At 38.2% G+C, this 21,059-nt stretch overlaps 1 protein-coding gene across 1 annotated transcript in view; it reads right to left on the bottom strand.

Moving 5' to 3' along the window:
* LOC129439944 (connector enhancer of kinase suppressor of ras 2) overlaps window positions 1-21,059 on the bottom strand; it is a 45,543-nt gene that overhangs the window by 8,162 nt on the left and 16,322 nt on the right. The window contains exons 2-14 of the mRNA XM_055198886.2: window positions 18,198-18,361; window positions 15,355-15,557; window positions 15,044-15,131; window positions 14,872-14,913; window positions 11,823-11,942; window positions 11,625-11,684; window positions 8,469-8,537; window positions 6,164-6,310; window positions 5,273-5,403; window positions 4,804-4,964; window positions 3,289-3,369; window positions 776-1,014; window positions 401-435 (exon numbers count right to left, since the gene is read on the bottom strand). Coding sequence (XP_055054861.2) covers window positions 401-435; window positions 776-1,014; window positions 3,289-3,369; window positions 4,804-4,964; window positions 5,273-5,403; window positions 6,164-6,310; window positions 8,469-8,537; window positions 11,625-11,684; window positions 11,823-11,942; window positions 14,872-14,913; window positions 15,044-15,131; window positions 15,355-15,557; window positions 18,198-18,361 — 1,540 coding nt within the window. The remainder of the gene's footprint in view (window positions 1-400; window positions 436-775; window positions 1,015-3,288; window positions 3,370-4,803; window positions 4,965-5,272; window positions 5,404-6,163; window positions 6,311-8,468; window positions 8,538-11,624; window positions 11,685-11,822; window positions 11,943-14,871; window positions 14,914-15,043; window positions 15,132-15,354; window positions 15,558-18,197; window positions 18,362-21,059) is intronic.

Here is a 21,059-nt window from a genome sequence, read left to right as displayed (position 1 = left end):
ATTGTAGGTTTCTGACATCAGAACCACATAAAAACTTCCTGGATGTACACAGCAATGGCACTAATTCAGTGTTAAAAAAACCCCGATAAAATAAAATATTAACTTATAAATAAAAAAATCTAAATAATATTAATATTATTTCTAAACTGATGATACGTGTAAAATATGGGCAAATTCAGTCAATCTGTCACAATGTACTTCAAATCCATGCTTCGCAAAAAAGACGAGTCACTTAACAACACTATATTAGATCTGACCACAAACCCACAGCTTGTGTATGTATAAGACAGCTTGTATAAGCAAAGCAAATACGATCTGTCTAAATCTTATAATACAAAAAGGAAGAATACAGACTTCAGGGAACAAAAATGCAAAAAAGCAAAGTATGTGGGTTTCTCACCTATCGGCATCTGCTCGCAGCGTGTCTGCAGCTCTCTGTAGAAATAAAGAGAATGAAAGAGAGAGGAAGAGAGTTCAGAATTTCCTGTTTTCTGTTAAAAAAAATGAAACTACCGAGCCACAGATCTGTGTGTGAACATGTGTGTATGTGTATGGTTATATAGCACTAATGTGTGTCACCACACAACACCTTCTTCCTCCCACTTCATAGGCATTTGAACAGAACGTTACAAATCCCTTTAGCTCAACTGGTAGAGCATTGCAAAAGCAACGCAAAGGTCATAAATGTACGTTTAAATGAACCGCCTCCAACTTTGCACCAGCTTTTGCATAATTCCCTTTGAAGACCAAACCATGGACGAACTATTGAACTCACATGATAGTGTGGCATTGTGTTTGAGTCAGGCACGGGAAAGGGCAGCCCCTCGGGTGGAACTGCGTCCAAACGCACAGGTGGGACAAGCATAGAGGGACTGATTGGAAAACTGGGACTGCTGGGATTTCGGCTTTTCTTCCTGGATCGTCTGCTTGTGTCCCGCTGAGAAAACTCAGCTTCTTCCTGAATCAACAGAATCCTGTCATCGCTGAGGAATCGTAGGAGAGAGGAGTCTGAATCTGAGGGATTAAGATAAAATGCAGGGTGTGAAAATGCAATCCTTGTAAAGCAGTTCACTCGGCGGCCATCTTGGTAACACTCCTGAGCAGAAATTTTTCGTTTTGGGCAGTAGGAATTAGTACCTATAGATTTGAATCGGGAATTACTTAAGCATACATGAAATTTATTATAACATCTTCCTGTCTGTGGTTTTGGAGGTTTATTTCCCCTCATGGAGGTTTGCTTTCTATTTTTATCTGTGGTAGAGTCACCTGCGCATTCTCTGTTCTATTTTTGGAGTTCTGTTTCCACAAACAAAAGCTAAGAAACGTGTAACGAATGAGTCATTTAACACGCTGTTACTGTTCCCTTTTCACATCCCAGAAATCTGTTGATTCATTCAAGTTAAACTCTTTTATGTTGAGACATTAGCAAGACAGGCCAAAGTGGGAATTTTTTTATTGGGAAAAAGTTGAACAAAAAGCTCAACACTGCATGGGCTAAGGGGCTTAAGTCTGTTCCCTCACTAAAATGCATGTTTCAGCCATCTTTACTGAAAACAATTTGCATTGACATATCCTAAAATATATCAGTGCCAATGTTTTGTCTCAAGATGCACAACAGCAATGTTTTTTGTAAACTACTAAAATGTATTAATATAACTAAGCCCTAGTCCTGTTTTAATCTAAACCTTGTTAGGGAAACCACCTTACTGTTTCTTGCAATTCCTCCAGCTTTGTGGGTCAGAGGTATCGCAAAGCAACATTTTGTTTCTTTCAGCTTTCTTGAATGTAGGTTACAAAGTTCACTACACTGGCACCAAATGTCAAGCTGAATCATTCTGAATTTTTTCCTAGGGAACTTGTATGAAGCATAGTTTTCATGTATAAATGTGTTATTAAAGGATTACTCCATTTTCTTAAAAGAAAAATCCAGATAATTTACTCACCACCATGTCATCCAAAATGTTGATGTCTTTCTTTGTTCAGTCAAGAAGAAATTATGTTTTTTGAGGAAAACCTTGCAGGATTTTTCTAATTTTAATGGACTTTAATAGAGCCCAACATTTAATACTTAACTCAACAGTTAACAGTTTTTTTCAACGTAGTTTCAAAGGACTATAAACAATCCCAAACGAGGCATAAGGGGCTTATCTAGCAAAACGATTGTCATTTTTGACAATAAAAATAACAAATATACACTTTTAAAGCACAACTTCTCGTCATAGATCCGGTCGTGATGCGCCAGCTGACCCCACGCAATACGTCATGACGTCAAGAGGTCACAGAGGACGAACGCGAAACTCCGCCCCAGTGTTTACAAGTGTGTTGAAAGAGTACCGTTCCTACGTTGTTGTATGTCAATTGATACTAATTAATGTCTTTGTGGCAGTTTATTGTTTAAAATGGTCCGCAAATGTGCGTTTTATATATGTAACACGTGACCTCCCTACGTCACTACGCATTTACGTTAGGTCGCGCTGGACCGGATAAGTCCCTAATGCCTTGTTTGGGATTGTTTATAGTCCTTTGAAACTCCGTTGAAAAAAACTGCCAAGTGCCGAGTTAAGCATTAAATGTTGGGCTCTACCAAAGTCCACCAAAACTAGAAAAATCCTGCAATGTCTTCCTCAAAAAACACAATCTCCTCCGGACCGAACAAAGAAAGACATCAACACCCCGGATGACATGGTGGTGAGCAAACCATCTGGACTTCTTCCTAAGAAAATTGACTAATCCTTTAACAACAATTATTCTACCTGCCATGAAAAGTTACTTAAAAACGCATATGTTTTTAAAAGAAAAATGTCACAGGCCACTAAAATGATGAGCAGGTCCTGAATATATGACCACATTAACAAATACAAAGGCTGAATACATCCACTGTTTTTTACTACTAGCAGATGAGAGATGGATGTTCACAACACTGAACTCTGACCTAAAAATCCTCTCAGAGATCATCATCTGTCCAGCTTTAAAAGACACATTCCTAATGGATTTTTTTTTAGCATACAGCTCTGTTTCCTTGACTGACAGACAAAATCTCTGCTGTGTATAGTGCCTACAAAAATAAAATCTCAACATCAGCAATAGCGAGTCATGTTAAAGTTTAGAAATGTGGTTAGAGTTCAACTATGTCCGGAAGAATAAAGAAAATCCTATTAGTATGCACAAACATTTTTTAGTTTTAATAAAGGTTGTTATAATTATTAGCTTATATTAAGTTAATTAAAGTTGACAGTTGGAAATAACAATAAAAGAAAATGGAAAGTTGTGTTTGAGAAAGTTGGTCACCTCTGCTTCCTCTTTTGTAAACTCCAGATTCTTGAGGTTCGGACAGCCACTCAGTTCCCATTGAAACCTGCCGTGGGTCATCTACAGGAAGACAAGGTACAACAATTGAGTGTGTTAGTGTGTTTTAGGTAACTATCTAAATATACACTCATCCTGCAAATTGACATCACATAATTTAGTATACTACAATTTGTAAACACATATTGTTGAAATCTGTGACATGTTTAACTTATTACACTGTCAGGAAAATTGTCAAAAAATGGTCCCCTTTAAAGCGTAACTAAACCCCTGGTCAGAGCCTGACTCCACCCACTGGCAATATTTGAAAAATGCAAGAAAAGTGGGCAGATCCCAACGGAGATAGAGGGGACGAACTAAGCTCGTACCAAGCATTGGTGAGATCGTAACAAGGGCGTGGTGAGCTTGAACCTGCTTACGTCAAGAGTTACTTTTTGGACCCAACATCCAATAGGAAAATTCAACTGCAGTAGCCACCGTTCAACCTGAAGAGGGCAGCACTCAGACGTTTACACCATATATTGTAGTATTGAAACACTTTATATCCAAATGTCAAAAAACTGGCTAAAATCAATGAACAGCACTAATAAAGCATCATTCTTACAGATCATTAACTAAAAAAAGTTGGTTAAGGGTTTAGTTACTCTTTAATAAGGTCACAGCTAGACACTTTAAAAAGGTCCTGTGCATTTATTATATATATTTAGGTACAGATATGAATACATTTGGTACCAATAATATGAAGTCTCTAGGTGCAAAGTTGTAGGCTACCCCAGTGACAGTATATATATATAATATTATATATTTATATATGTTTACATATATATACTTATTGTGATAGTTCACCCAAAAATAAAAATTCTGTCATCAATTTCTTATGTTGTTATGTTGTAATAAACCTGTATAAATTTCTTTGTTCTGATGAACACGAAGGAAGATATTTTGAGGAATGTTTGTAATCAAACCGTTCATGAGCCCCATTAACCTCCATAGTAGGAAAGAAGACCAGTGTAGAAGTGAATGGGGCTCATGAACGGTTACAATCATCCCTAAAAATATCTTCCTTCATCTTTATCAGAACAAAGAAATTTATACAGGTTTGTAACAACATGAGACGGTAAATGATGACAGAATTTTCAGTTTTGGGTGAACTATGCCTTTAAATATTATATAACTTTTGCCTCTCAATTGCCATCTATGTTTCTTCATGTACTGTACTTATCTTACAACAATGAACATTTCCTATCAAATCAAACCAAACCAGAGCACTCATATTATAAATCATTATTATAAGCTTACCATTGCGAAATGTGGCAAGGTAAGAAGACAGTTTTGAACGCTGATTGTTTATGGACTTGCCCAATAACTGAATTTTGTTTAATTTTAACCAAAAAAATTAAGAACTGCAGCTTTAATATACAATATACAGTATATGGTGGCAATATGCTGTATCGTAGCATGTCACTTTTAAACATGAGTATGCAATAATGCTCTTACTGTGAGTTGGGGTCCGATCTCTGCGTCTCATTCCGGTGTTTCTCCCAGAATCCTCCTCCAGCAGGGGGAAGTACTGTCCCCCCAGCAACTCCTGTTCTATATAATAACCTGGAGAATCAGAGCCAAAAACTCCAAACCCACCACGATCCAAATCCTCCTCTCTGATAGAGAGAGAGAGACAGAGAGAGAGAGAGAGAATATAACAGTTAACATGCTAAAGATTACTAAAATGCATCATTTTGATCTGGGGTGGGCAATCCTGGTCCTGGTGGGACACTGTCCTGCATAACTTTCAAGCACACCTTTATCAAACATACCTGGAAAATCTATCCAAAGTTTTCCGGATTACTGGGAAGTATCATGCAGGTGTGTTTGATTAGAGTTGGAGCTAAACTCTGCAGGACAGTGGCCATCTAGGAGCAGGATGGCCCACCTCTGATTTAGATTATAGTAAGTCATATGTAAATACCTGTGTCCATAGACAGGGGACAGTATAAACACATCATGTCCCCCAGGTGTGTCCACTCCAGGTGAGAGTCCCACTGAACCAAGCGTGCTGGGTGGGGTGGGAGAACCACTGCATGGACTCGTGGACAACGGCTGTTAGTCGAAAGCAAAGCAATGTCATTATTACCAAACAATACTGGTAAAAACGTTAAAAAAAAATTATAAAAATAGTTTTCTGAATAATCGAATAGATAAAATGCTGCATGTTAGACTTTGTATGTTAGCAGTTTGCTCCACTAGAGGGCAGGACAGTAATCAGAGAGAGTGTCGAAAAATGATGATAACATTTTCCTTAGCAACCATGAGCACTGCATCAGTCAATTAGCAACGAGGGAAAGCATAGCAACAAGCAGCGGACAGCAACCTGGCAACACGAGTCCATTGTTTTATCTTTAAGCATTTCACTGCAAAGTTGTTCATTTATTTTTTAATCATTTTATGCAATCGTCTGTCTGAGTGCTGGCTCTATGCATTAATTCACAAATGCATGTGTCTCTCTTCGTACATTTAATAATTTATTCAGAACGGATTAAAAATGCCACTCAAAAGCAGTGTTGCAGACGTGATAAAACGTGTGAATTCATTCACGAGTGAACGGTCCAGTGTGTCGTGACTGTGGGGAAAGGACACATGTGCGGCTTTAACTGCATCTGTCTGATTCTTGTATCCAGAGCAACCACTGAACTCCGGGTGCCATGGCAACAAGCCGTCCAGAACTCATTCACTGCTGTGAGATGCACTCGTACACGCGCACTCACGCTCAATACATATTAAATGGATACACTTGAATGAACACAGTGAACTATCCCGACAGTACACACACACACACACACATACATATACGCTCACACACCTGCAGGGCAAGTGGTTTCCAGCGGGCGTTTTTTAGCAGTGCCGGAGTGGAGCCGAGAGTGTTCTGTGGCCTCTTCTTCAACGTGAGAATCACTCCGCTCGGATCCTCACGGAGACAATTGACCAAATTCTTCAACTGCCAGCCAACCTACAGAAAAATAAAAGTATGAGCAAAACACATTTTTGACTGACCTTCATGAAGTTTGTATTCTGAAATGATTTTTTTAATGCCAAAACAAACAAACATACTTTCTCCCAAAATTCTGTAATGTGAAATATCTCATTGACAGTATGTTCATGATGGTTTTTACTAAGAAACTACCTTGCTATCTAAATATTATGCTTATTATTATTAATATTATCTATTACTGTTTGAATATAATACATACTAAAAATCCACACTAAAAACTATGTAGTATGCTTTAGTATTTACTATAGTAAACCCTAGTGTTTTTGAAGCATACCATAAATACAGTGAATTTAAATACAAGTATTTGAACACCCTGCGATTTTGCAAGTTTTCCCACTTAGAAATCATGGAGGGGTCTGAAATTGTCATCGTAGGTGCATGTCCACTGTGAGAGACATAATCTAAAAAATAATCCAGAAATCACAATGATTTTTAACTGATACAGCTGCAAATAAGTATTTGAACACCCGTCTTTCAGCTAGAATTCTGACCCTCAAAGACCTGTTAGTCTGCCTTTAAAATGTCCACCTCCACTCCATTTATTATCCTAAATCAGATGCTGTATGAGGTCGTTAGCTGCATAAAAACACCTGTCCACCCCATACAGTCAGTAAGAATCCAACTACTAACATGGCCAAGACCAAAGAGCTGTCTAAAGACACTCGAGACAAAATTGTACAGTACACCTCCACAAGGCTGGAAAGGGCTACGGGGAAATTTCCAAGCAGCTTGGTGAAAAAGGTCCACTGTTGGAGCAATCATTAGAAAATGGAAGAAGCTAAACATGACTGTCAATCTCCCTCGGACTGGGGCTCCATGCAAGATCTCACCTCGTGGGGTCTCAATGATCCTAAGAAAGGTGAGTAATCAACCCAGAACTACACGGGAGGAGCTGGTCAATGACCTGAAAAGAGCTGGGACCACCGTTTCCAAGGTTACTGTTGGTAACACAATAAGACTCATGGTTTGAAATCATGCATGGCACAGAAGGTTCCCCTGCTTAAACCAGCACATGTCCAGGCCCGTCTTAAGTTTGCCATGACCATTTGGATGATCCAGAGGGGTCATGGGGGAAAGTCATGTGGTCAGATGAGACCAAAATAGAACTTTTTGGTCATAATTCCACTATACGGGGTTGGAGGAAGAAGAATGATGAGTACCATCCCAAGAACACCATCCCTACTGTGAAGCAGGGGGGTGGCAGCATCAAGCTTTGGGGGTGTTTTTCTGCACATGGGACAGAGCGACTGCACTGTATTAAGGAGAGGATGACCGGGGCTATGTATTGCGAGATTTTGGGGAACAACCTCCTTCCCTCAGTCAGAGCATTGAAGATGGGTCGAGGTTGGGTCTTCCAACATGACAATGACCCGAAGCACATAGCCTGGACAACCAAGAAGTGGCTCTGTAAGAAGCATATCAAGGTTCTGGCGTGGCCTAGCCCGCCTCCAGACCTAAACCCAATAGAGAATCTTTGGAGGGAGCTCAAACTCTGTGTTTCTCAGCGACAGGTCAGAAACCTGACTGATCTAGAGAAGATCTGTGTGGAGGCGTAGGCCAAAATCCCTAATGCAGTGTGTGCAAACCTGGTGAAAAACTAAAGGAAACGTTTGACCTCTGTAATTGCAAACAAAGGCTACTCTACCAAATATTAACATTGACTTTCTCAGGTGTTCAAATACTTATATGCAGCGGTATCATACAAATAAATAGTTAAAAAATCATACATTGTGATTTCTGGATTTATTGTTTTTTTTTATTCTGTCTCTCACAGTGGACATGCACCTACAATGACAATTTCAGACCCCTCCATGATTTCTAAGTGGGAAAACTTGCAAAATAGCAGGGTGTTCAAATACTTATTCAAATTACTACCATATACTACAGTTTACTATAGTAAATACCAAAGTATAATACAGTATCTTATTACATGCGAATATATAGTAGCATATCATTTAATGTTATACATTTTTGTTCATCACAGGTCTTTTCACATTCACACAATAATCTATACTGTATCTGTACAAACTGAATGCACATTTATCCACTTAGATGACAGCTCAACACATGTATGCACACACACAGATGACAACATGTTGCACACAATGATACATACCACCGTCTGGTGGTTGACCTGAATGACCTCATCACCAGCATGAATCTTCTTGCACTGATCTGCAGGAGACTGTAGGAGAGAGATCAGTAAAACCGTTCATTAAATCTAACATCAAACATCACACACTGTGCTGGATTATAGCATTACATTACGTTGACCTTCCTCCTGAAGAAGCCTTTCCATTTAAAACCCGATTCATTTGATCATTTACTGACTGAATTGCTATTTCACATTTTGTACATGCTCTGTTGATTTCAGTCTTTGTAGTTAGATGATGTTTCTGGGGGTGCACCAATATATCAGCCGATAATGCTTGCTATGCTTCTCAATGAATTACGGTGAAATGCTGCTACATCCAAAATCCAGGGGGCGCTCTCGTGCAGAAACATAATATGCGTTGTAGACGAAGAACCATACACACGCAGCTATGACCATAGACATTATATACGTAGACACTAGACACCTCATGACATGCTGGAACACATCAAGCGTCGGCGCCATATTGGATGGGTCTCCTCTCTGTAAGCTATCACCAGAGTCAATGGGATTTAACGGAAAGAAAGCCATACTATGACGGTATTTTGTGCAGCTTACGGTTGCAATAACCGGCGCAGTATTGATTCCAGATCACATGGGATTACATTTCACAAGTAAGATTGAACAATCATTTTGGTTATTTTACGTTATTATTTATAATATTATGTCAATGTTCAGCAGGAACTGGTACTCTCTCTCATGATCTCTCACTGTTTTTTCTTCACATTTGAAGGTTTCCCAGTGATACAGGCATGAGGAGGCAATGGAAAGTTGCTATAATTCTGGATGCTTTAACGTGTTTCATGAATTTATTTTTCAATGTGTGACAGCGTCCTGTATCATAACTAAATCTCTGCCGCTTATAACAACTCAAACTGTGTGAAAATCCGGTAAAAATTAGGGGAGTTATGATTATTCCTCATTAGAAATGAATGCAAGGGACGCACTGGAGACCCATCCAAGACGCACTGGAGACCCATCCAAGATGGCAGCCGCGCGATACGTCAGCTCCAATAGGCAGCTCAGTCTACGAGGTGTCTACGTATATAATGTCTATGGCTATGACACACAGTACCAGGAAATGGCTTAAGGATATATTTATTTTGCTGTTCTTCAAACCTTTTCAGGTATTTTCATGATAATAAAGAATGTGTATAATGATTATGTTCGATGCGTGTTGCTTTTTCAAATGCATGTTATAAACGAGTGACACTAACAGTGATTTTTAGATCGATAAGAACTTACTGATCAAAAGCCGTAGTACACGAAATAGCTGGGAATATTATCGGCCACGTATTATTAGTGTATATCGGCATCTATCGGTGCACCCCTAGTTTCTATACGAATTGACTCAACGGGGACTGATGGTTCGTCTGGAGTTTAAGTGATTTAAACCTGCATTTGAAGGGTGAAACTGTTCATTTTAAAACATTTTTAGGTTTGAACTTTAAGTACTTAAATCTTTAACCAATAAACCACACCATGTTTCTGGACACTTAGACAAGCATTTGAATTTCCTATTGATATTTGTTATCCTTGTTCTATAAATATAAAACACAAGAATCGTTTTAGTTGAACTGTAATTGTGCATTAAGAATGAGAAACTCTGAGCAATAACATTTGGTGAACATATAAATGATTTAACAACAGCACTGCTGGAACAATCCACTATTTTAAGCTTCACTCCAGCCAGTGCTGAAATGAAGTGACTTATCTGAGCCATGACCCGGTTCAGTTGTCCCCACAGAAGAAGCACAGTGTGTGCTTGCTAGAGTACTCTAGTCAGAAGAAATGGTCTAAAAATGGTCCCTAGCTGTCACCGGTACGGTACCCTTGCAAAAAGTACACCTTTGCACATAGAGAGTTCATATTAGCACCTCAGAGGTACTTATTGGTACCAAAGAGTGCATATTAGTACCAATGTATACATATCTGTACCTAAATGGTACTGCTAGAAACCATTTATAAGCATTTTTCAGGCAGTAAAATTAAATCAATAATGAAAATCATGTACTGTATGGCACATAGATAAATGCCACTAGTTCTCACATGCTATGTAATGACATCATGACCCAAAACCTGTGCCCACATATGTAATTTAAGTGCTTGACAATTGTGCAAATTAATATTTAATCTTGCATAGAGATGCACTGATATATCACCCAATAACAGTAGGGTGGTAAAGCGCAAAAAATCAATCACTTTGCGATTAAAGCATCAAATTTTTGGTAGGAAGGTTCACAAAATGTGTCTGATCAGATTTAGGACCGTTAGCGCTTTAAATGTTATGCGCTGGATTTCGTAATGGGAAAATGAATTAAAAGCTGCCAGAAACATAAAATGCAATAACATATTTCACCATAAATACATGTAAATATGAGCACAATTTCACATATCCCAGGGGCCAAATTTTGAGCGCCTACGGTCCTAAATCTGATCATACCCTCTTTGTGAGCCTTCATACCAAATTTTATGCATTTATCGCTAAGTGATCGATTCTGATAGAAATCTGTGCTTAGCCACCCCACTATAATCGGTATCGGTCAATAAAAGCGTTTTTTTTTTACTATTGGCTGATAGTGTTTAAAAACAGCCAGTAGTCATGGCTGATATATCCTGTCAATAAAAAAAGCATTGAATTTGAGCTCAGTGTACAGAAATATGTAAAGAAACATCACTGGTTTGATGTTCAGTATTAAAGGTATAGCGGAGGATTTTCTCGAATTTGAGAAAAGAACCGCCTTCTCCACTTTAAAAAAAAATGCAATTGCGCATCACTCCTGATTGACTAGGAGGACCAATAGTCTTGATGATCCACCCGGAAAAAGAAAATCCTTCGCAATACCTTTAATGGTCATTATATGAATGAATAACAATCAGAAAATGTAATCTTCAGAATTTAGTTAATGCAAGTTAATATAACCACCAAATGATCGGCATTGGCAGATATTAGTCTGAACAATCGGTTTCGGTGGAAAAATGTAATATCGTTGCATCTCTAATTTTGCATAAAAAGTAGTAAATATGAGAACTCATACGAGAGCTTATCCAAGGTTATAATCCGATAATTTGTTCTTAAATGTTAAATCAAAAGACAGGTAAAGAAAACTTTGAGCTTACATTCTCTGTGGTTCCAGTGATCACATGAAGACCATCGTATGTGGACTTGATGTACATGCCCTGAAAAATCATAAGACAATGGGAGTTGTATCAATCAGATTACGTCATAGCATATACATTTTGTTGAAACAAATATTGCACACAGCTTTAAATGTCCAACTATTTCTGCTGATAATAAATGTGTTATTGTTAACTCACCAGGCCTTCACTAGGCATAACGTTAGTCAGATGAACGACCTCTAGGTGGGCAGATTGTGACACCAATGAATCGGACGACAACGAAATGATGTGCTCACAGATACCTGATAGAGTCTTACACTGCAAAGAGAGATAAAGAAAAGAGAACGAGAGAGAGAGAGAGAGAGACAGAGTTGCATTAGGGGTGAAAATTAACACTGTCAGCTTTAAGTCCAGCTTAAATGGTGAAACTGGTCAACCAGCATGAATTTTCTGGTCAAGCTGGTTCAGCTATAAATCTTGCTGGTTAAGCATGTTAAGAAATCTTGTGTTAAGTAGGCACTCTAGGATAAATTGCTATTTATAAATCACTCTATTGTTCTGTAAGTCAGTTTGGATTCAGCCATCTGCAACAATTCAACCATTCAAACATCTAAATTTCAATGTAAACCTTATGTAGACAACCGGCACCCCATGCTTGAGACCACATCCAAAACACAACATATGCTGCTGAACAGCAATGCCAGTATTTTCAGCAGGGAACACTGCAACAGTCCAAATCATTTATATTCACAGAAGCAGAGCTGTAACCCCCATCGAAACATAATCTATTAAAAATCTGTTCTAATGGGTCACGTGCTATATGTAGTTTAATTCATGCTATAGTTTTCCTTTTATCTTTTTCTTTTTTCTCTCTCTCATTCTTTCTATTCTACAGGCAGTCATCCTAAAGGGAACAAAATCATAATCTGCATTATTTAGATGTTCAACCTTAGGCTAAACACACACACATAACAGCATTTTTCTCAGAGCAGGCTTGATACATGTGACTCCACAATCACGTTTCAATCCAAACTTATTTCTGCGTGATTGTTTTGGTGTATTTGTGTGTGTGGGCGTTGAAAGCATTATATGTGGGTGGGACAACATATTGGACCCACTCACTTTTTCTCTAATTTAGCACATATGTCTGTTCACTTGTAAGAGCTCAGTCAGTCAAATCCATTTCATTTGATGAATGCCTTAATAAATTAAACTCCGTTCTGAGTTTTATCTACAACCTTGACTTCCACGCTTCTGCTTCCAAATCCATTATACTTGCCTCATTTAGGGGTGGTTTCCCGGACAGGGATTAGCTTAAACCAGGACTAGGCCTAAGTTTAATTAGAAAATATAACTCAATTTTACAAACATGCCTTACTAAAAACATTACTTCTGTGCATTTTGAGCCAAAACAAAGAACACTGCTTTATTTTAAGATATGTCAGTGCAAGTTCTTTTCAGTTTGGGCAGCTGTTAAATTTTTTTTAGTCTAGGACTAGTCTAATCCCCGTAGGGGCGGTTTCCCGGACAGAAATTAGACTAGTCCTAGACTAAAATAAATGTAAGAGCTGTCCAAACTGAAAGCATCTTGTACTGACATATCTTAAAATACATCAGTGTCTTTTGTGTTGCCTCAAAATGTGCACAAGTAATGTTTTTAGTAGGGCATGTTTTTCCTAATTAAACTAAGATCTAGTCCTGGCTTAAACTAATCCCTGTCTGGGAAACCACCCCATTGAGTCCAAATAATTTAAACTCCATTTCATGTTTTCGAAAACTTTTGCCTGCTGCACTCCGGGCCTCAACACAACAAGGCAAACAAAGTTTTTAGGATAAAAAAGCAATTGTTTAATTAAAAATATTCTATTGTTAGTACATTACGCATTACGGCACTTGTGTTTTTCCTGTATTTTTATAAATTCAAGTGACAAGTAAAAATAATATAATTTATATTGCATTTAATCTGGATTATTCCTTTAATCTCAACAGTTAAATAAACATCAATGCTGCAAATTATTTTGGCATTACTATTTAATTTTTGTGTAATATTAAACTGTACCTATGTCTTTTAATAACATATATGACGTTATATTTACAAATGATTAAACTAAAGTGTTTGTGACATTTCAATGTCTTATCTTAGAACAGGGTTTATGATAAAAGAGGCGCTCACGTTCACAAAATACACACAAGACACTCCCTTAACAATAAACTCTGATTACGCATGAGATTATGCGAGTATCTGGAAAACGCGAGCGTCTCTTTTATCATAAACCCTTAAGACGCATCTGCAGCAGGCACTTATTTTGACAAGACACGTGATGCACACAGGATCTCTCGATGCGCAGAACATTTATTTTGTAATTACGAACCAACCACACACATGACGGGCTACATACATGTTGTGACGAACTTTGCATCGACCGGCCTTAAAAAAAAAAAGAAGTCACCGGTCGCCACTGCTTATGAGATAAATAGCTGTGCAATAAGTGGAATAATGTACAGGCAGCAGGTTGTTATCATTAAATTACCCTTGACAGTGTCATCTGGACCCGACGCGAAGCGTTTGTTATTCTGCAATAACAGCTGGTTGCCTATACATTATCCCTTACTTAGTTAATGTATTTCCTAACGTTAACAAACAACCCTATTGTAAATTTTATCCGATTACTTAAAGGGTCGCTGACCTAGGTGTTTTCAGCAATATAAAAAAAAATAGTCTTTGGTATCCTCGGAATGTGTCTGTAAGTTTCAGCTCAAAACACACCACAGATCTTTCATTATACGATGTTGATCATGGCAATTTGTGACTGCAATGACAAATGCACACTGTTTTTGTGTGTGTTTTTTTTTTAATTCAAAGAAAGCTTCTGTTCTCCTCCCCTTATGCAAAGTAGGGGGTACAGCGCTTTCACGTGTGCTTTGGATTACATCAAAACGTGTCTCTGGCAGAAGATTGAACTACGTGCTCATAAGGTGGAATCTGTGAGCGATTACGGTTGGGGCGTAATCAATGTGACATCACATTGATAGGGGATCCCCAACAGCCTGTTTTGTGTGACAGTTGCGGTTTAAAGGAGATCACAGAGAAGAATAGATGGATTTGTAATAACAGGATGTTTCTGCACACACACTGACAACTCATTTTCAGCTAGAAACATGTTTAAAAGTGCATTTAGTAAGTAAACAGTAAGCTAAGTAAGTCAATTTGGATGTATACACATTTGTGTTAAATAGTAACACTCACCACATGTAGAATTTTATTTTCAGTTTCATATACTGTGCAATCCTGAAATGATAGAAAATAAAATATTAATAAAGTGCGGTGTGTTACATATCAAAACACTCATATCTCTCTTTCTCTCTCTCTCTCTCTCTCTCTCTCTCTCTCTCACACACACACACACACACACACACACCTGCTGTACTATAGTTGTTAGTTCTAGACAAAGCTGAACGATGTTGTTCTTCAGCACTGAGTACTCAGAAACACTGACAAATGGAGACCTACAAACAAAACATACACAAAGAGATGAAGGCATTACAGTAGACAAACAAACAGCCCTATTACCCCTATTCTCTAAAATATCATTTATTTCATTATGTTATTTTTCTAATTCATTTCAATTCCGTTCAAATAAGGTATTCGTTATTGGACTTACTTTCACTCAATCCCATTATGTTCAATTGTAAATATGATGCTATTTTCAGTTCTGGTCAGTTTTGTTACCTGTCCAACCACGCAAGCAGATTTTTTGCTGCTCCGATGAGGTCAACGACTGAGGTCAGGAAGTCATTCGGAAGGCGCCGTGAGATTCGTCCATCATAATGGCCCCCACGGCGGCGACCTGTGATGAAGTTCTGCAGATTCTTAGCCGACGCATTGAGTTTGTGCGACAAAGTCCGCAAATTCTCCGTCTCGAGGCCGTAGTTCTGCAACAGGAGAAATGTTTATGTCTGAAAGGTGTTATTTTAGAATAAAAAAACACCACATATTCGGGACAAGCATTTATTTTTAGGCTGAGCATCAGGGTTAGAAAATTGGAGAGCAACAATCAATTTTGTAATTGCGTCCATGTAAGCGTCAGCAGAATCTAACAGAAAAACTGTAACTGGGAATCTCCGAGTGCCGTAGCAGCACGTGTAGACCCCGGCCATCGCTACACACTAACAAGGTTACACTCAAATAAAACGCTGCCTACACTGTGAAATGCTATTAAAAAAACATAACCATGTCCCAATTCAGACGAAAAGCATATTACTCAAAATAAATGTAGTTTTCTCAGAACTGCTGCTCGGTGAGACTGGAACTGCTGCGTTTTCATAACCCCTCATTTCTGTGAATCGATTTTTAATTCTGTATTTGTTCCATAACCAGATTGTTCTCAATCACGACTGCCTCTTTGAAATCTTTCCATGGTTCCCACAGATTATTTCCTTTAGGTTTTTCCACCGTGTTAATTAATTACTCATGAAAAGTGATGTTCTTGCAAGTGCAGCTGGCCCAGCCTCCCGTCCTAGTTATTTTACAGAACAGAGGGCTTTTCCCTCTTCCTCTCCTCATTTTCTCTTTATATGGTGTTTATTGGTCCCTGCGGTACTGATATGTCATCATTTTCTACCACTGGATGGAATAAAAAACCTTGGCTGTCGTGACTGTCGTTCTATTATTTAGCACGCGCTCCACGAGCACTGCATCAATCAGAGGCAACAACGCATATTAATATGCAGAAACCCATTCACTGCTCCAACTATTATTAAAAATAGAGCCTTATATAAATAGGCTCACAAGTAAGCTCTTTGTAATGCTCTTTATGACACCTTGGTAAAAGCTTTAAGAGGCATCATTAGAATGGAAATTAGTTTCCAGCTAGATTTGTTTGTGAGGGTTTACAGCAGAAAACCAAAGTAATAGAAAAGATTTCAAAAAAACAAATCATAGAAGGTGGAAAGCAATTACAAGATGAAATTTCGAATAACATAATGTGCATATAATAAATACTGTAAATGTTTTGTTATGTGACGATAGAAATAAGTCTGCACTAATATATCGGCCTATTATAGGTATCGGCAGATAAAAGGATTTCCCCACAAAATCGGACATCGGCCTACAGAATAGCAGTGTGTACGCTTTATACTTCTAGAATTATTTCACAACATAATACTTTGAAACAAGGAGTAAAAAGCAAAAACTATCAGTATCTAGTATCAGTAGATGTCAGTCCGAGTAATCGAATATAGGTATTTTCACAGAAATTTTGTATCAGTGCATCCCTACCCTTGATTTAGCTGACCCTGCCTGTGAAAACCAAGCTTAAAGGGATAGTTCACCCAAAAAAATGTCATTAATGACTCACCCTCATGTCGTTTCAAACTCGTAAGACCTCCGTTAATTTTTCGGAACACAGTTTAAGATGTTTTATATTTAGTCCGAGAGCTTGTTAACCCTTCATTAAAAATCTATGTACGGTATACTGTCCATGTCCAGAAAGGTAATAAAAACATCAAAGTAGTCAATGTGACATCAGTGGGTCAGTTAGAATGTGTTAAAGCATCGAAAATACATTTTGGTCCAAATATAACAAGAATTACGACTTTATTCAACATTGCCTTCTCTTCTGCGTCTGTTGTGAAGCGCATGCGTGAGACTAAAGTCACGTGACTGCAATGACGCGGATGACGTACGACACGGCTGACGTGTTATATGGTGCGCCCCAGCTGTTTTTTTTGTGCGCCTGGGCTTCGTTTACAGTCTGAGGGAGACGCACGCTGTAAAAAACTTTGCAAACATGTCTGAGAATAACACGTCAGCATTCACGTGACTTTAGGCTCATGCACACGCTTCACAACAGACGCAGAAGAAAAGACAATGCTGAACAAAGTCGAAATTTTTTGTTATTTTTGGACCAACTGATGTCACATGGACTACTTTGATGATGTTTTATTACCTTTCTGGACATGGACAGTATACCGTACGTAGATTTTCAATGAAGGGTCAACAAGCTCTCTCAGACTAAATACAAAACATCTCAAACTGTGCTCCGAAGACGAACGGATGTCCCACGAGCTTGGAACGACATGTGGGTGAGTCATCAATGACATTATTTTCATTTTTGGGTGAACTATCCCTTTAAGGAATTTTTTATAGACTTACAGATATGTTACGAAAGTATAAACTGTGAAAATATAACATTGATATCTTTAATACGGATCGAGTAAAGCCATGTCACAAATGATGAATAACATATGCGTTATCTTTTCGAGCCATCCACTAAATCAGATTAAGAGATTAACTGCTTTTCATAAGCAGCTGTCAAGATGTTTACATTATCATACACTAACCGAGGAATCTTTCTCTGACATATAAATTCCTCAAGAAGCCAATCAGAATTGAAAATGCCATACACACCCCCTCTTCTCCCTGTTTACTGGTTGGGAGATTCCCGCTGGGTGCTAATCATTCAGCGTTAAGCGGAGTTTGATTAAAATGTCTGTTGTGTCATTAATACAAAACAAACACATCATTATCACAGCTAGTCTCGATCACACTCTTTTACACAAACACACACACACCAGTGCACAGAGTAAGTCCACAGCCTCCAGAATGAGCTCCTGGTGTCCGATGCGGGTCACGCCAAGCTCTTCCAGTTCCTGATGGGTAATATGAAGCAGCTGCTCTCCATTTATCTGCTCTCTTTCGAATGTCCTCATATACTGCAGCAAACAGTCGTCCAATCCTAGGAGAAAAGAGAGAGGTATAATGGTAAGTGCCAAACATAAGGTGACATCTTTCTGGTTTTTATGAACATTCGGACTAACCATATAAATACTATTTGAAACAATTAGCGATTCTTCTTCTTTGTTATTAGAATACAAAGCAGTCACAGTAGCTGTTTTATTGTTGTTGGCAATTTTTCTAAATACTTATTGTTTTCAGTGCTGCTGATTTTAGTTTTTCTCAAAAATCTCTATATTTAGCTACAAATTTAACAGCGCTTCCACTGAGACAGCAAACAAAGATATCTTACAATCAGAGGTCTCTATGACGTCTACACATATTTTAAAGCTGCAATCTGTAACACTATTTCAGTTAAAAATGAACAAAAAAAATCAGTGTTTAAAACTCCCCTTACCTTGACCCAATTCATAACGGTAAGCTTATAATAATGATTTATAATTTGAGCTGTCAGGTCGGTATTCCCAGGAAAAAGTTTGAAAAACGTCATTCGTCTTTGCGTGACGTTTTTGTATCCACTTGCTTAGAGTTTTAACGTGTCATCTAGATGGCAGCGTTTAATCTGTAAACTTTTAAACGACGATCATCTGGGAAATGGCAGGTAAATATGTCTGTTTATTTGGTTCTTACATCTGGGGAATCATTTGTTAAAACAGTGAAAGCTCAAACTATGAGCTTGTGCTAAAACAAGAGTTAATATCAGCCAGGCTTTTCGACATCTGAAGGGATTAAATACTGAAGCAGAGACAGTTTTCTCTAAACCGATAAGGCATCTGTTGAAACACTTGCGTTATTATTTAGTCAGTACAAACCAAATGGCAGATATATTATCTCACTTCAGTGTTTCCAAGGCTTGGAGGCCCATCCACAACCCAAAGTTTTTAATTTTGCAGTTAGGTGAAGACATGTGCACACACTGTAACAAAATTTGGAGCATTTTTGTTGAATCAACACATATTTTTATGTTACTTTTTAACTTTAAAGTAAATTTAGCTAAAAAATGTTGTTAAACAATTTCAACTTAAAGTGACACCATGTAATTTTTCAACCTTCATAATAAATTTTCAAGACCCTTGTGATAGTACATCATCTTTAAATAGGTTGAATGACATGTCTATCATAGCCTGAAGGGGTCTGTATCACTTTTACTCGTATTTTAAAACTTAGGGTTTCTGGTAGTAACCAGAGCACAGAAAAAAAATACAAAATTCGACTGCTTTACGGCATACGTCACTTCCTCCACACAATTTGTTTTTAACGTGAATTTTACTGGAGGCTTACTTAAGGAATGTAGAGAGCATCTTCTATTATGTGACTCTGTGGCGCAGTCTTTAGTGTCACGGACCTATGACACGGGCGACCCGGGTTCGATTCCCCTTTAAGGCAATTTTTTTATATAAACTCTTGATTCATACATAAATGCGATGTTCTTTATAAATGACGGCGATTATCTTGCATATAGTTCCCTGTATTCACATGCGGTGTTAGCGTATTTACCTTTCTTTTACTGTGTCTATGATATTTACATTACAATCCAGGATGCAATAGCAGTCAAACTTGCTCAAACTCACACAGTGTAAAACCAAACCCTATTCATTCACCAATCAGATCCGAGCGTTTATCTCTTCTGTCTTCCTCATTTGCTGCGTTCCGCTGTCACTCGCGTGACGTATAACAAAGCGGCAGCCTTTAGGTCTGCTTGGAGCACATCGGTTTACTTGGATTTGGAGCGACAATTTTCACACAAAAGAGAGGAAAAACGAGCGCCATTGCGGAAAATCCTGGTGGCGAGGGAGAGAGAGAGACGATGCAACAATATTTGTTTGGAAAAAGGCAAGGAAATACTTCTGGTCGTTTCTCAATTGGAAGGCTGCAGCCTCCGGAGGTCAAACATGCAGGCTGCATACGTCATCAAGCCTGGTCTATTAAGGTAAACTGAGCATTACATTCGCAAGTCATAAGCATACTGCAACAATTTACGATTAACTAAGTATAATAGTCAACTTTGTAATTGTTAATATTGTGAAATAAGACAGTCTTGATGACGTATACAGCTTAGAAATACGACATCTGGAGGCTGCAACCTTCAGATTGAGAAATTGCTTCTGCCACGACGAGTTCCTCATCAGAAAGTTGTAACATGACTGCGTTTCTCCCTGTTGTCTCAAAATGTTGATCGTTTAGCGTTTTAAATGTTTAGTTTTTAGTTTAGTTTTAAGGTTGGCCAGTTCCTTTCCTTTGCGACAGTGCTGCGGCGCTTGTGGGCTCTAGGGGCGCTAGAAGTGAAAAATACATGTCTAGCACCCCCTAGTGGCCAAAAAGTTTCATGGTGTGCCTTTAAATTAATAAGTTATGTCAACAATTTAAGGCAAAACTTAAAATAGTAGTTTGAATTGACTTGCAACACCAAGTTGTTTTAACCCTAAATTACGTTTTTTTTATAGAGTATGTGATCATGACGGCACACAATTTCAGTGGCGACTGGTGCTAAAAACATTGTGGGGGGGCATAAAAACTTTGAATTAAACTTTTACTGTAGTAATGCAGGTCTGTAAATAGCCGTTTATCAGGTGATGAATATCATTAGCTAAAATGCTGAAAATGTTACTGTTATGGGTAAACTAAAGCATGAAATATTGTACTATGAATCTATAAATCTGAGTTTAATGTGGGTTTATTATCAGTAATGAACTAATCAA

This window comes from Misgurnus anguillicaudatus, chromosome 22 (assembly GCF_027580225.2).
Source record: "Misgurnus anguillicaudatus chromosome 22, ASM2758022v2, whole genome shotgun sequence".
NCBI lineage: Eukaryota > Metazoa > Chordata > Actinopteri > Cypriniformes > Cobitidae > Misgurnus > Misgurnus anguillicaudatus.
The sequence above is the reverse complement of the archived record's forward strand: the minus strand, read 5'-3'. Positions and strand labels throughout refer to the sequence as shown.